The sequence below is a fragment of the Scomber scombrus genome, chromosome 23 (genome assembly GCF_963691925.1).
Source record: "Scomber scombrus chromosome 23, fScoSco1.1, whole genome shotgun sequence".
Lineage (NCBI taxonomy): Eukaryota > Metazoa > Chordata > Actinopteri > Scombriformes > Scombridae > Scomber > Scomber scombrus.
Window position 1 is genome coordinate 17,277,822 of NC_084992.1, and position 15,315 is coordinate 17,293,136.

At 41.0% G+C, this 15,315-nt stretch overlaps 2 protein-coding genes across 2 annotated transcripts; both read left to right on the forward strand.

The window, feature by feature from the left end:
* Positions 1–1,353: 1,353 nt before the first annotated feature.
* Positions 1,354–10,242, forward strand: rpgrip1 (RPGR interacting protein 1). The gene is made up of 30 exons (XM_062444998.1): positions 1,354–1,441; positions 1,591–1,644; positions 1,924–2,041; positions 2,206–2,411; positions 2,518–2,620; positions 2,744–2,884; positions 3,066–3,171; positions 3,269–3,292; positions 3,412–3,558; positions 3,662–3,735; positions 3,827–4,017; positions 4,189–4,295; positions 4,420–4,470; positions 4,574–4,753; positions 4,865–4,982; positions 5,153–5,316; positions 5,401–5,746; positions 5,887–6,047; positions 6,232–6,464; positions 6,704–6,819; positions 7,052–7,272; positions 7,479–7,535; positions 7,648–7,802; positions 8,024–8,102; positions 8,252–8,318; positions 8,530–8,624; positions 8,800–8,989; positions 9,074–9,158; positions 9,250–9,377; positions 9,620–10,242. Exons 1-30 carry the CDS (start codon positions 1,354–1,356, stop codon positions 9,868–9,870), a joined length of 4,056 nt encoding a protein of 1,351 aa, XP_062300982.1. The 3' UTR covers positions 9,871–10,242.
* A 1,205-nt stretch (positions 10,243–11,447) lies between these two features.
* Positions 11,448–14,763, forward strand: LOC134005564 (PC-esterase domain-containing protein 1A-like). Its single transcript, XM_062444488.1, has 8 exons — positions 11,448–11,520; positions 11,821–11,900; positions 12,026–12,258; positions 12,516–12,666; positions 13,106–13,346; positions 13,863–13,928; positions 14,213–14,422; positions 14,627–14,763. Exons 1-8 carry the CDS (start codon positions 11,448–11,450, stop codon positions 14,761–14,763), a joined length of 1,191 nt encoding a protein of 396 aa, XP_062300472.1.
* The last annotated feature ends 552 nt before the right edge of the window (positions 14,764–15,315 follow it).

A 15,315-nucleotide genomic window follows, 5' to 3' on the forward strand; every position in this document is an offset into this window, starting at 1 on the left:
TTCTTCTTCACCCATTTACTCGTGCTCCTTGAAGAAGTCACACATTAAGCACAGATCTTAGATCTGCCTCACTCTAACAACAGCTATCCTGATTCATTACAGTCTAAATCACCAAACTGACTTCAGACCACAGCTTAGCTTCTACATCCTGACACTTAATCTGATTAGCACGATTAGCTTGGTGGCAGATGGAGCACTGAGACTGACTTCAGGTTTGGGAGGAAACTATATACACTCACACAGACGCACACACACATACATACAAAGGTATGTCACTGTACTGAATGAATGCACACAAATGCATATTTGCACAGTCATTGCAAGTAGTCATCTAATACTATTCCTGAAAGAATCTCAAATAGGAATATTATGTACATGTAAAGAGAGAGCTAAAAGGGGTTTAGAAAGAAGAAAAGAGGAAGGGATGAAGAGGGATTAAAACTGATATCATCCAAGCACAGGGCGGAGACACACACAAATGTAAAGAGCCTACAGGTCACACTGGGCAACAGGATAAAGCAAGAACACTACACATTTATTTACTACAGCTGAAATCTCTTTGGATGCCTAGCAGACAAGGGTAAGTCAAATATAAACTATAGTCATTGCATTTTCTTAATATAGTTTTCATTGTTACTATCTGACTGCATGTGGGAGAGGATATCAAAATGCACACCACTGTCTTACCAGTATGATTTGTTTATCTCAGGCTGCACAGCAGCGTATTTTATGTAGACCAGCCAAAACCATTTTTGTGAATTTGTCTTTGATTGTCACATTTGGCTGATACGTTCATAACAATACATTCATACGTTCATATGTAGTAAAGCTGAACCTGAGTTGACAGCGTCTCCAGCCTTGAGCAGATTATGCACAGTGTGTATGAAGTTATCATGTGATGTTTTTGACTGTCACTCAGAGAGTAGATTAGCTTCACAACGGAGACCACATATTACCCTAAATCCCCTACCTTTTATACTTGTGTTTAAAATGTATAAATAAATGTATATGTGCAATAAGACATATCATCATTTGTGATTAAGTCATAAAAAAAGGTGGAATACTCTCACTATGATGGCAAAAATTAGAACAGGAATGAGGATGAGGATATTTAGTGACACAAATACAATATGTAAATTCAAGTCATGTTTATCATTAACTATTTAGTTTTTTATTGTGGTACTGGCTAAAAAACGTGTCATATAACATGCATGTGTTGTCCTATTTACAGTTTGCAGCTTCACCTGGCTTGAGGCCAGTGAACCAGCACCAGTGTCAATTTCACCAACTTACTGTTATGACTACTCAAATACTGGGACTTTCTGATTGGCTGAGTCTTATTGGAGAGGTGTGATGTCACCAGTTATGGATGAGACAGCAGGGGACCTCCCAGTGAGAGATGTGGGACTGATGAAAGGAGGACTTATGCCAACTCTCCCAGGTTTGTGTGTGTTGGTGTATTCATGTACTTTTCTAGCAGGTAATTGAAGGTAAGGGTTGCAGGATATATATGATTGTGTGTGTGTGTGTGTGTGTGTGTGTGTGTGTGTAAATACATGTGTAAATGTCACCTTCCTGTTGTTTTTTCAGATAGTCTACGTGAAATGAAGTCATGGAAGAAGCATCACACAATGAAGATAAAAGGTGAAACCACTTAGCTAACTCATCCTGTCAGATTTCAAATTTCAACCCAAGTTTCCAGGCATACTGTACAACAGTACCCTAACCCTTCTAATATACAGAACCAGTCAAAAAGTTTGGACACACTTTCTTGTTCGAGTGAATGGGAAGATGTGTCCAAACTTTTAATTGGTACTGTATAAACTTTTTTTTATTTCTTTGGTCTGCAGTTGTCTATGCATCAACAACAAATAGAAAGAAAGTGCTTTTTATATTTGTTGCTGCCTCTCTCTCTCTCCACAGATCCTCAGCGCCTGTTTCGGTTTCCCAGGGAGCACCTGGAGGACCTGTGTCTTCGCCTGCAGGAGGAGAACAATGTGCTGAGACAGCACACGCGTACACAGGAGCACAGGCTCCGCAGGTAACAAATGAGCACATACTTTCCGTACGTAACACCAGATATTTGAGAAAAAATAGAGCACATTCATCTCATCCTATTACTACTGTCAATGGGACAGCCCCAACATGAAATTTAAACAGACAGATCCCCTAAAATTACCTCTCTAACCCTTTCTATATCCCCAGAATGTCCACCAGACTGATGCGTCTTCGACAGTCGCGGCCTGGGTCTAGCTGTGTTAAGGAGAGGGAAATGGAGGACACAGTACAGGAGCTGGAAGCCAGAGTGGCCATGTTGGAAAGCCAGAAGGGAGTGCTACAGAACAAGCTCAGCCTGGCCAAGCAGCACATTATGGACCTGGGAGGACGCACACCATACAGGTTCAGCAAAGGTGTGTGTGGATATGGTGTGTAGAGGAGGATAAATGGTGTAGAAAATATATCAAATGACTCTAACTCCTTCTTCCTCCTCTGTCTCTTCCTCTTCTTGTTTTCAAGGTAAAAGTATGGAAGTAGAGGGTGGGGTGAGGAGGGCAGCACAGACAGCCCCGCCCCGCTACGGCCCCACGCTGGAAGACACCAGGGCAGAAGTGGAGAGATTGTAAGCGTTGAATGTGTGATGTATTGACACAAAACAGTAACACAAAACAGGAAAAAAATACTTGTTGGAAGGATCCACATGACACATGACTTCCCTCTGTGGTTCCACCTCTCTAACTCTCAGCAGGTCCAGTGTGACAGAGCACATGAGGCTGTCGGAGATGGAGCTGACCGCCCAGTCGCTCAGAGACACACTGAGAGAGAAAGAGAAAGAGCTCGATGGAACTGTGAAAGAGATGAGGAAGCAGCAGGCCGACAGACACAGGTGGCAACATCAGAATATTACCAATGCTAATATTACTGCTACCACTGCAGTCGGTTGCATTTTTGTGTGTTTTTTGCCTCCTTATTAGGATATATTTTTAAGTATGACAACTGCTTCTACCCTGACTAGGTGAATAAAAGTAATAACTGATGTTGCAACATCACATTTCCCGAATGTTCAGAATAACTATTCGAGAGAACGTGGATCTGATCCGTCTACAAAAGCAGCTGTCAGAAAAGAGCACCGTCCTAAGAGTCACCCAGGAGAAGTTCAATGACCTGCAAGAGGTGAGAGACCATTTATTAAAAAAATGTTCTCGTAAATGATTCATTTACCCTCACATGATTAATTGCTGCTTGTTTTTGCTTATTTGTTTCTTTCCAGGCATTTGAGAATCAGCTAGCGGAGGTAAAAGCACTCAAACGCACACTTACACATAAAGCTTAATTGATATATTAAGCAAGTACTCCATCTCTAAACAGAGATTAAATACTACTCATATTAATTTAGTCATGTTTTCACCCCAGAGTCAGAGGTCGCTGAAGGAAAGCCAGGGAGCTCTGCTGGAGAGAGTGGAGGAGCTGACTGAACAGCTGAAACAGGAGAGACAGAGAGCTCTGACACTGGAGGGAAAACTAAACACGTCCACCCTGTCTCTACAGACTCTAGAGAAGGTACTGCATCTTTATATGCATATACACTGGGTCAGAAGGAAGTAGACATTTGTTTTATTGTCTTCTGTCAGGAGGGATCTTTATTTGATTTTTTCGTTTCCAGCTACAGGAGAGGATATCAGACCTGGAGGGAGAGAGGGATCAAATAAAAGAAAACTATGACACTCTACTAGAAAGGTAATCTTTTATTGACAAATCTACAACTAAGTTACCTAGAGTTTCATACAGATATAATTGCACTACTATGTTTGTCTTTTCTCTTTCCTAGTACTTTATCTACTCACAGCCACCATGATGGCCAAGTGGAAAAATACAAGGCGCCAGACCGGAAAAGGGAGGAATCAGGAGAAAGCATTTGCAGCAGTGATGTTAACAGACTGCAGGAAATGCTGGAACTGGAGAAGGAGAAACTGAGACAAGAGAGGCAGCTATTGGAGGAGCGGAGGGAACGAGAATCAGGTAGGAGTCGCAGCATGTTGGTACTGTGTTTGCAGCAGGTTGACAGCAAGAAAAACAAATGGATTGGGGTGAATTAATGAAGATAAACATGAGACATGGGTTTTCATTGAGATGTTTAATGTCAAACAAATTAATTGTATTAAGTTGTGTTGTCCTGTTTGTCTCATTTAGAGTTTTCTGGGCTGATGAGAGACAAACCAGAGAGTCTGGAACGTCAGGTTCTTGAGTACAAAGAGCAGGTGTCTGTTCTGCAGAACAGACTGGACTCTGTTAGTAAGGTCAGAAATGAAGAGCTAAATATTATACCTCTGAACAGCTATTTCATACATCAGTCTCTTTTCTGTTTTTCTCTTTTCACATATCCTGACACAGTTTCTATCCTCTCCCTCTCCTCTCTTCTAGGAGTTCGACATGAGTGTTGAGGATCTCAGTGAAACTCTTGTGCAGATCAAGGTTTGTACTGTATTTTCTATGTAAAATCACTTTTGTATGCCGTATTTGCAACAAAATAGTTAGTTTTTAAACCTTGTGGTATGCTCTTTTTTTACAACTCCAGGCGTTCAGGATACAGCAGGAGAGCAGGCAGGGTCTACACTTTCTTAGGGCTGGTGGGAAGTTGGAGGAGTCATCCCATGAGCTGGTGAACATCCAGGCATCGCATGCTGAGACTGTGCTGGAGTTACAGAAAACCAGAAACCTTCTTCTGGTAGAGCACCGTATCACTAAAGACCTGCAGGTACCAGCAGGGAATCATAATCAGTGTTTATTCTCCTGTGATTTCCATTTTCAAATGAAATTCCCATTTGAACTGAACTTATCTCCAATCACACTCTGTTTCCTCCCCAAGGAAGAATTGAACACAGTCAAACAAAAGATGGCGAGAGACTGGGAGGAGACCAGGGTGAGGATGTCAGAGAAAGACAAACTTTTAGCAAAAAGAGCTCTTCAGATCAACACTTTACAAGGTAAAAACATGCTTCAGTAACAAGTAACAGCATGACACGAGTACACAGAATCTTTAAAATATAGTTCTTACTTTAAATATTTCACAAAATACAACTAGATACTTAATATGAGCAGCAACAGACAAAGATGAAACTTTTTATATAAAATGTTCTCTATTTTTACTCTAAAGCCCAGTTGAAAGAGTTAGCATACAGCCCCAGGAACTACAATCGGACCATACCAATACAGTACACCTGGCCAGCTGCAGATCAGGAGGTGGTACAGCCCATTGAGGACAACTTGTCCTTTTCTCAGCTGAGGGCTGGGGAGTCTATGTTGGAAATTCACCTTAAGGTAACAAAAAAGCTCACATATTGTACCTGAATATTCAGAATCACTTTCCCATGAGGTTTATATCTGCTGTCTTTCCACCTCCAGGCTGCCACCTTCACTCCAGGAGGACTTCGTAGCATGGGCCGCATTCATCCAGGAGTGGACAGAGGCGAGGACATCGTGACCTTCTGTACCTACGGCCTCTTGGACTTCGAGGTGCACTCCACTCCGCTGGTGTCAGGGAGCCAACCCAACTATGGCTTCACCTCACGTTACGCTCTCACAGCCCGCGACCTGGGCAGGCTGGGAGGCCAGGGGTCAAGGGTCAGAGTGGAGCTCCACCAGGCGTTAGGAGGGGTTAAGTTTGTGACGCACGGAAGTGGGCAGATGCCTCTCATGGGTGCCATGGAGAGGATAGGAGAGCGCATCAGTGGGCTAATCAATATTACAGGTGAGTTATGATGTATAAAAGTAATGTACTAGATTTGATGCTTGCAGTGTGTGATGATCTCCATTGGTGTAAAAAAAATAAAATAAAGGCAGCAGCTCATGTCTACAAATCTTTATGTCTTTTTGTGTCTCCTCTTCAAGGATCTGAGGGTGTTATTGTTGGCATTGTGGATTTCTGGGTGCGCCTGTTCCCTCCTGCGGAGCCGATGGACACCATGGTAGAGAGAGCAGGTGGCAGGAGGACGGCCACACAGAGGAGTCCTGTGCAGGTCTCTCTTGGCTGGCAAGAAAGCAGTCAGGAGGTAAAAGAGAGAGAGGAACAAATTCTACTGTGTTAACATTTAAGCTTACATATTTGCATAGATACTACTAGAGGTATACAATTTTGTTTTTTAATCTGAGTGAAACTACCCTTTAAGCAAAGATGTTCTACTTCTCAGCATGTACAGGATCTGTGCTTTCAACATTATTCATCCTTTACCGCAGGAGTTACATGACTACGGTGGAGGGATACCCAATGAGTTGATGCTAGTGTTGGAACGCTGTGTGGGCCTCAGTGCACGCTGGCCGGGACTACTTCCTGATGCCTACCTAACATACAGGCTCTATGACCTGCCGCCTCACGTCTCTCAAACAATCCAGTGCTCTACTGACCCGGTCTTTAACGATACTGCCAGCTACCCACTAGCAGTAACGACTGATGTGTTGCACTACCTGAGGTATGCTACTCTGGAAACAGAAAATATATTTGAAAATCATTGCAGTTGTTTTGAATCATTCATTCATTTGATGACACGCTGTTCTGACCAGTTTTCTGATCACTGTTTATTTGTATGTTTTATTGAGTTGAAATTTCCCCTAATTACAAAGTTTTTAACAAGTTACCATTAATTATCAGTGCCATAGAATCCCTGTTTTTTGGAAACTACTGATAATATTGAACTATGCTTCTGTCCAGGTCTAGCAGTCTGTGGGTGTATGTGTTTGATGACAGTGATGACCAGATACCACCAGCCTATCTGGCCAAGACCCCAATCCCACTGCGAGCTCTGGCTACAGGTAGAGAGATCAGAGGTGAGTAGGAGAGAAAATTAAAGTAAGATAAACATTTCCATTAAACATAGTACCATATACATGTCAATCCCCCACTACAGGGAGCACCAACATACATGAAAACCAGTATTTTCACATGGTATTATCACATGACAATTGATTCACAAAATCAGTCCCATAATACCAATTTCTGGCATTCCCCTATCAGTGTTGTAATGTCAGTATTCAGAAATGTTCCTCTCTGTATCGTCAGGTGACTATGTTCTGCGGGATCCAGCCGGCGGACCAAAAGGCATGGTGAGGATCATGTTAAAATGGAAGTACCCCTTTCAACCACCTGCAGACACGTTGCTTGGAAGACCGGGAAGAGGAGTGGACAAACAAGGCAGAGCGATGGAAAGCACGGAGTGGGAGGAGAGGAGGAGAGAGGAGGCTGAGGTGCTACAGAGGCCCATAGCAAAGCCCAGAGTGAAGGTGATATTGATTTAGTTTTTAAAAAGTGAATTAATGCTATCGAACAATGGGTGTATTTCGTTTACTAACAACACACCATGGGAAATTAAGTCCTAAAAAATCAGATTACTGATTAATTACTATAAGAGATTTATTTTACTTATTGTGAGAGGTTTAGACTTCCCATTCTGTAGCTTAATGCTTGTTTTACTCTGACTCTCCCACAGACTCAGCTACTTGAACCAGGACAAACCAAAGCAGTGCAGAAAGAGACAAAAGCCTGGGTAATTCTTTTACTCCACCTGAAATTGTATATTCACAGCTGAACTGTGTGTTGTCATGATAATACAAATATACAAGACTGTTCTATGTATTAGTACATCTGTCTGTCTACAGCCTCGGCCTCCATCTGTCAAACAGAAGGACGCACGACCAGAGCGAACCCCCTCTGTGAAACCGCTGGCTTCCCGTCAGTCCACAGACAGGAAGAGATCCACCAAGAGGATGCCTGAGCCACGACCAATCACACCCTCTCGTTTTCCAACTCGCAAGTAAGTTACTGGGTTTTTTGCATTAAAGTCTTTTCAGAGACAAACTCATTCATTATGAAGATCTATCTATAAAAATTCAAAATATATAAAATGATGAAATGTGTAATACCACTCATTCTTCTTCTTTGTCATATTTTTCACGTTTTCTGAAAAGTGTCTTCTATATAAGTGCAAACAGCAATTACTAAAAAAATGCTTTTTAAATCATTATCGTCTTTAAGATCTTCGGCAGCAACGTCTTCCAGAAAATCATCAGCCACACTGTCGAGGAGAAGCACTGCCAGCGATACCAGGACTCGGGTAGGAGCTCATTAAAAGGCCTTAAACCTGTGGAGTCTTTTTCACAGGAAACAACTGTCAGTCAAAACAGTGTTGTGGAGAGAAAACGAGTTAAAAAAGTAATTGACTTAAATTGAAAACTGAGATCATGTACTACTTCCTCTCTTCAGGACCTTCCCTCTATGGATCAGGTGTCAATGGATGAAGAAGAGGAGGGAGAAGAAAGGACTGAGAGTGGTAAGTATTCATATACACAACTCTCTTTTTCTGTTTAGCAGAACTAAAATTAATGAATCTGACTTGATCTGAGTCTTTTTTTTCAGTTTCAATTAAATTTTCATCTTTTTTTAAATCAAATATATATCCAGTTGTATCTAATATCTTGTAAACTTTTTAGCATATTAGATTTAATAAATGAAAAGCTTCTGTTAACGTCTTTGCTGTACAGCTGCTGCAGGTCACAGTGAAGCTGCAGAGTCTTCAGAGTCAAATTCATCACAAAGTGACATTATCATCATTCCACGAAGACGAAAAATAAGAAAGGTACGATTTAACTGAGGGACCGACAAAAAAACATTTATAATGTTTCAGCATCACATTATGATCTTATTGTTATTTATACAGATGTGGATCTTGATGTTTTACTCCTCCAGGTCAGACTTTATGAGATGGTTGCTGCTGCAGTAAAAGTACTGAACAGATTCTCATTTTGTTTCAGGGAGACAAGCTGAGAGTCGAGATTCTGTCGCTGACATTTGAACCATCCTCTCACGTGGCTCTGGACGAGTCAGTGCAGCGGCTTTATGTGGAATATCGGCTGCTGGGTGTCCCCATGGAGACGACAGAAACACCCATGTCCCTCCGCAAACCCACAGAGGGGGAGGAGATTCACTTCAACTTCACACGAGGTGAGAGAGGGTGAGCTTTGTGTGTGAGTTGTGCTCTAAACTTTTCATTTCTAAACTCCAAATCAATCTCTTTGTTTCTCTCAGTGATCTATGTGGATGGATCACACTCAGCTTCTCTCAGACAGTATATTTACACCATGTTGGAGGGCAGTGACCCCAACCAGGGCAGGTAATGAAATTTGTGTATTTGCGTGTATGACTCTGCTCTTTATGGATGTATGTAAACCCAAACCACAAAATTTAAATGTGTGTCGTGGCAGGTTAAAGTTCACAGTTGTCAGTGAGCCAATGGATGATGATGAGGAGTGTGTGGACGTTGGACATGCTTTCCTGGACCTACAGGAACTGTTGCTCACAGGAAGCGATGTTACTGAACAACAAATTGACAGTAGGTGTTTGTACTACATTTTTTGTGTCTTTGTGTGTTCTTTTTCTCTTTTTTTTGTAAAGAAAAAAACGGCACCGGCAGATGCCACTGACCTATAATAAAACTTTTGTGATTTAAAGATTTGTCCTATACATTGCCCTCTTTCAGATTCATATGGAAGACACTTTATATCCCTGTTTGGAATAATGTATGAAAGATGTAGCTTTCTTACTGTCTTTTTCCTGTGTTTCCCTTTCCTCCAGTTGTGAGTGTGGACGAAGAGAAGGAGGTAATAGGAAATCTGAAAGTGTCTCTGGAAGCAGAGAAAGCTTTCACTGGTATATACAGGGAGTTTCACCTTGAACATGAGAAAGAAGATGAGACAGAAGACGAAGAAGACGAAGAGGACGAGGAGGAAGAGGAGGGGGAAGAGCAGGAGGAGAAGGAGCAAGAAGAAGAGGAGAAGACAAAGCACACAGAAGTGATAGATAATGATGAGGACAGTGACTACTAAAGCAAAAAGTATGACAGGAACAGAAGAGGTAGCCTCTTCTCCAATGTTTCCAAATAAAGAATTATTGTCTGTATGGCATTTGAGGCTGACAGATCATATACATGTGATATCCAATTCTGTCCAGCTCCCTGTTCGTCCAGTACATCTTTATCAAGTATCTGACTGACAATATCTTACTTATGCAACATGTTTCTCCACCAAACTCGGAGCACGGATTTCTTCAAACGAGTGTTACATACTAAGCTGTGACAAAAGTAGTGTTTTAATTATTTTAGAGTTTGGAGATAATGATGTACTGTGTGCTTGATTAATTTAAATGATGATTTTTACAGCTGTTAACTTGGTAATTTCAGGAATAAGTAACTTGAGGGTTTTGATAATATACGTGGAGTTCTTCAGCATATCTAAAATGATTGTTTAGCTCTTTAATTTACGTTTGCTTATGAAACTTTGGGTGCCCTGACAGCCTCTGGGATTATAGCACCAACTATGAACCACAACATCTCCTTTGTGGCATGTCATGTCCCAGCTTTCCCCTGAACTCCTGTAATGCAACTCTTTAATAAAGGCATAAAAATCATGTTGTTGCATAGTGAAGTATTACACTGCCTAAAAAAATGTCATTGATGGTTGCAAAATAAAACTTTATAGCTGCAAACCCAACACACTTACATATATTGGCCCAGGTTTTTGCAGTTTTCTTGCAGGGATTTAACTTCCTCAAGCTCACATTTCATTACAAGATGAAAAGTGTACATAATAGTGAGTTAATGGCAAATTTAAAACGTTTTTAAAAATGTGGTAGTGGCATTATTGATATGACCTCTATCACCCCCTAATGGCCAACATCAGAAATTGCATTAACAATTCTAATGTATTCTTAAACATTATAAATATAATTTTTGACTATAGTGTATGCTCTAAAAAGTCTGTAGTTTCATTCGATGCAAGTACATGAATGATAACTAAATCTATTTATCTTTAGATTCGCCTCGCGAGACTATGGTTCAAACCGCGCCCAAAAATCATCAAAGGTGCAGTTCACCTGATGAGTTTCACGCAGGTTTCACGTGTTGACCGTCGGATAACAACTCGCAGGTTACAGCTTTCATGTTGAAGCTACACAATGAAAGAGCTACCATAACTTCGAGCCTGTTTGAGTTATTAAAGTATTTTAAAAGTTGAACCAGAAGCCAGCTGGTGAAGCCAAAGTGGGTTTGTGTAACTTCACCAGAAACTGATGACCTCACCTGCTAGTAAAGTTAGGTAACTTGCCGTTAATTAGCTCATTTCAAACACAGCATTTCTGAACGGCTACATTAGCATTCATTTTAGCCATTACATAACTCCAAAAAATTCGCTCCTGACTGCAACAATGGTAAGTATCCGTAACATTAATGTTAATTTAAGCCAATGCCAGCTAATTTAGCTAAACGCTAATGCTAATGCTAATTAATGAGCAAAACTAGGCATGACTGCTAGCGTTAATGGAGTAAGTTGCTGATTAATGATTGTTTATGGCCAACTCTTGAGCAAGAAGCTAAAATGTTTGGTTTGTTGGTAACTAGAAGGAGATAATGAAGTGTGTGAGCCACCAGCAGGCCCGCCAGCTGTTCCACAACAAGTTCATTGTGGTGCTGGGAGATTCCAGTAAGTGTCACGTTAGATTCACTACTTTAAAGAAAATATGCATGCATCTCAAATTTTATTTACACTAAAATGTCTCTGTCTTTCTGATATGTATAAATAAGTAAATGTTTTAGTGCCATTTAACAATAATGTATTAATCAATGTGACTAATTAGCTTAGCAGGGATAGTGTTCAGGCCTGGCCAGCTTCCAACAGTCATGGAGAAATCTGTAGTCAGTCACCCTCTGGATTTGTGGGTTGTGAATATGGATGAGCTCTTAAGCTTGCCTCTTTTAATACTCTTTCTCTTGATTCCACCAGTTCAGCGGTCTGTATACAAAGACATTGTTGTGCTTTTGCAGAAGGAGAAATATCTCTCCTTAAAACAACTCAGGTCCAAGGCAAGTGATAATTTATTCAGGTTTACTGATAAAAGAAATGTATTATAGAAATAACATATTCATGACATGAGTGTTTTTGTTTACTGTTGTCTGTAACATTTTCCACTTGATCATGTCTCCTTCAGGGTGAGATGAGCTTTGAACTGGACTGCCTGATAGAAGGGGGTTGTCTGAACCCAATGAACAATGGAATAGAGTACAAGGAGGTCCGGCAGTATCAGTCCGCCCACCACTTGGTCCGCTTCTACTTTGTGACGCGCATCCATTCTCGTTACATGAAGAGCATACTAGAAGACTTCCGACACGGGTTGAAACCAGATGTAGTCATTGCCAACTCCTGTGTTTGGGATATTTCCAGGTAGGCGGTACTAATAATGGTAATGGTCGGACAGGGGTGGCAGAGGACCAAGTCACTGTTAACTCAAATATAACTTGGGCTGGCCTGACGCTGTTCACTCAATTTGGAAATGAAGCATATCTTTTAAAGTTGAAGTACACTTAATAGTTCTACAGAAGCAGACACCCATAATCATTACACAGTCTCGTAGCCAGCTTCACTTTGGTTTGGTTTTGCACACAGTGACTTTGTGTATGCATCTGTGTTGGGTTTTGTAGATACAATTCCAGTTGGATGATTGACTACAAGGAGAACCTTCACAAGTTCTTTGATGAACTGAGTGTGAGTGTGCCAGAGGAGACCCTGGTCATATGGAACCTCACCATGCCTCTGGGAGAGAGGATCAAAGGTGGTTTCCTGGTTCCTGAGGTACATCACCAACCATCTGCATCCAAACCAGAGATGGGACTCACTTTCTTACACATTTTACCACAGGCATGTCCAACAACTTTAAAAGTCAACTGGTTGGATTTTAAATGCTCTATCATATCATACACAAACACCTTTGCAGACACCCATAACACTGTCAATGTGCAAAATGTATCACTAAATACTACAATATATTTTGTCCATTTACTAAGTATCTGTCATTAATCTTCAATGAGGGAAGCAGTTGTTTTATATTAGGACAATTTTCAATTGTCTTTTTTTAGCTTAAAGACAACACAATTAATAGAAGAGCCACATATACAGCCTGTATATATTTTTCCACATGTGATGGAGGGTAAGAGGCTTAGTTCTGTTTCCTCCAGAGTACTGCTGCTCTTCCACTCTCATAGCTGTGTAATCTCTCCCTGCTCCTCTTCAGATTGCGCACAAGGCTCCCCAGCTGCGTTACGATGTGATTGAAGCCAACTTCTACAGCGGAACTCTGGCTAACAGCTACGGGATGGATGTGTTGGACCTCCACTTCCAGTTCCGCTTCTCCCTGCAGCACCGCACGCATGATGGAGTCCACTGGAACGCCCTCGCCCACCGCAGGATAACCTCACTGCTGTCACAGCACACCGCACAGGCCTGGGGTGTGTCTTGTCCTCTGGCTGTTGTTGGTGAGGAGGAAGACGACTTATACAAAACACACATACATACACAAACACACACACACTGTAAAACGGAACTTGTGGTTTAGGCATACTTGTGTAATGAGATGGTGTTTTTTCTAAAACTTGATTATTTTAGGTTGACATAAGTTTATTGTTTTTTAGAGCACAGTGTCAATGATCATCAGCAGCCAGCTCTTGGAAATTCTACAAGACACGCAGGTAAAATATCTAATGATGATGTGTTAAGTATTTCTATTGATTGATTGATAAAGGGCGAGCCAATATAGGCAAAATGAACCAAAATAACGGATCGTAAAATGTTGTATATTAATGTAATGTTTAATGTTGCATTGATATTTGAGTGACTGTGGGTGTTGCTCTCCAAATTTAGTTTCTTTGAGACTGTATATTAGTTTAAAATGTAATGGTATGTATGATAAAATAAAATAGTTTCAACACATATCAACGCTGTTTCCACAGATTAGAGATTACCTGTTTTTTATGTTTTTCTTGCTTTATCAGAAGTGTTACGAGCAGACAACTCCAATTATCGCTGCCCTCTTCCAAGCAACTACTTTTCCAACACAGGTTAGATTTAAAACCTCTACACAAAGTAATTTTTAAAGGCAGTGTCCTTGATTGAGGTGCAAAAAAAAAAGAAATCGTCTGAAGAAACCTTTAAGCTATTGGAGTAAAATTGAAATGTTCTAGCTCCTCTATAGTGCAGTGTGATTGCAGAATTTTGAGGCTTCTAAAACATCAACAATAAATGTCATGTTTCTATCTACATCCATTTAAAGACGGAAACACATCCTTATCTCCCCTGTTTTTGTCTTCTTTCCCTGCGTCCGTCACTCTGGTCTGTCTTTCAGATTCGCACCAACCAAAGAGACATAACAGCGGCTACAGGGAGGAATTCTATAGTGATTCCCTCCCTTCTAGCTACTTTAACTTTGAAGAGAACAACCTGCAGCAGCAGGCACTTCGGAATGCGAGCGCTAAAGCTTTCAGACCTTCCGTCCAGCCACAGCCTCATCTACCTCCCCGCAGACATCAAGACAAACATGGAGACAACAGAAATGGTAAGTGTGCTGACATAAATGTGGCAGAGTGACCAGACAGATTGGTGATGTGGAACTATTTTTTTGGCTTTTTATGTTGGGCCTTTTGCTCAGTCTCAACATGTGTTCTCTTATCTGCAAATCCAGTTATTTGAGGTCTTTTTCACTATGGGATGATGGGTATCTTGTGCTTTAGCCTATTAACATGTCCTCTGTGTTTCTCAGGTTTCAACTACAGGCCTCCCCGCCACTTTGAGCCCCAACAGTACGTGATGAGGAGCCGACACACCAGACACCACTACGCTCCATACACCCATCACAGACCCAGAGAACACAACCACCACGGTCACTACTACTACTGAGGCAGAGGCGTTTCACATGATTCTGACTCGTTCAATGTCCACTTGTGTTATCAGTTCTTATCTTTTGCGTCATCCATGTTTTATTTTACAACACTCCTTTGTGTTAGAACCAGCAGGAAGGACAAATCCATCAACTTAGTCTAACCTTGAGATTTTATTTGTCAGTGAATGTGTAGACATACCTCACACATGCCGTTCCTTTTTCTTGTTGTACATTAGTACTTTAGTTGTTTAAATTCTGTTTGTTCTTTTGTTACGGAAAGTAGATTTTTAATTTTTTTTTCATTTGAAAGCATTTTTATTGTGCACTTAGAATTCATCAGGTGCTCTTTAAATAAAGTTGATGCTTGGATTTCAAGATAGGACTGTTAACTCTATTGAAGATCTTTTATCAGTTGTTACTGTTCAGGGTTCATGACCCTGTCTCAAGGTTGAAATCAGGGGGACTTTTTGGCCTAAACATTAGTAATTATTTTCACTCTGACAAAGTGCAGTGAGCCACTAGATCTTATTTGATCAAAGTGATTGCTTTGGTTTATTTACTGACAACCA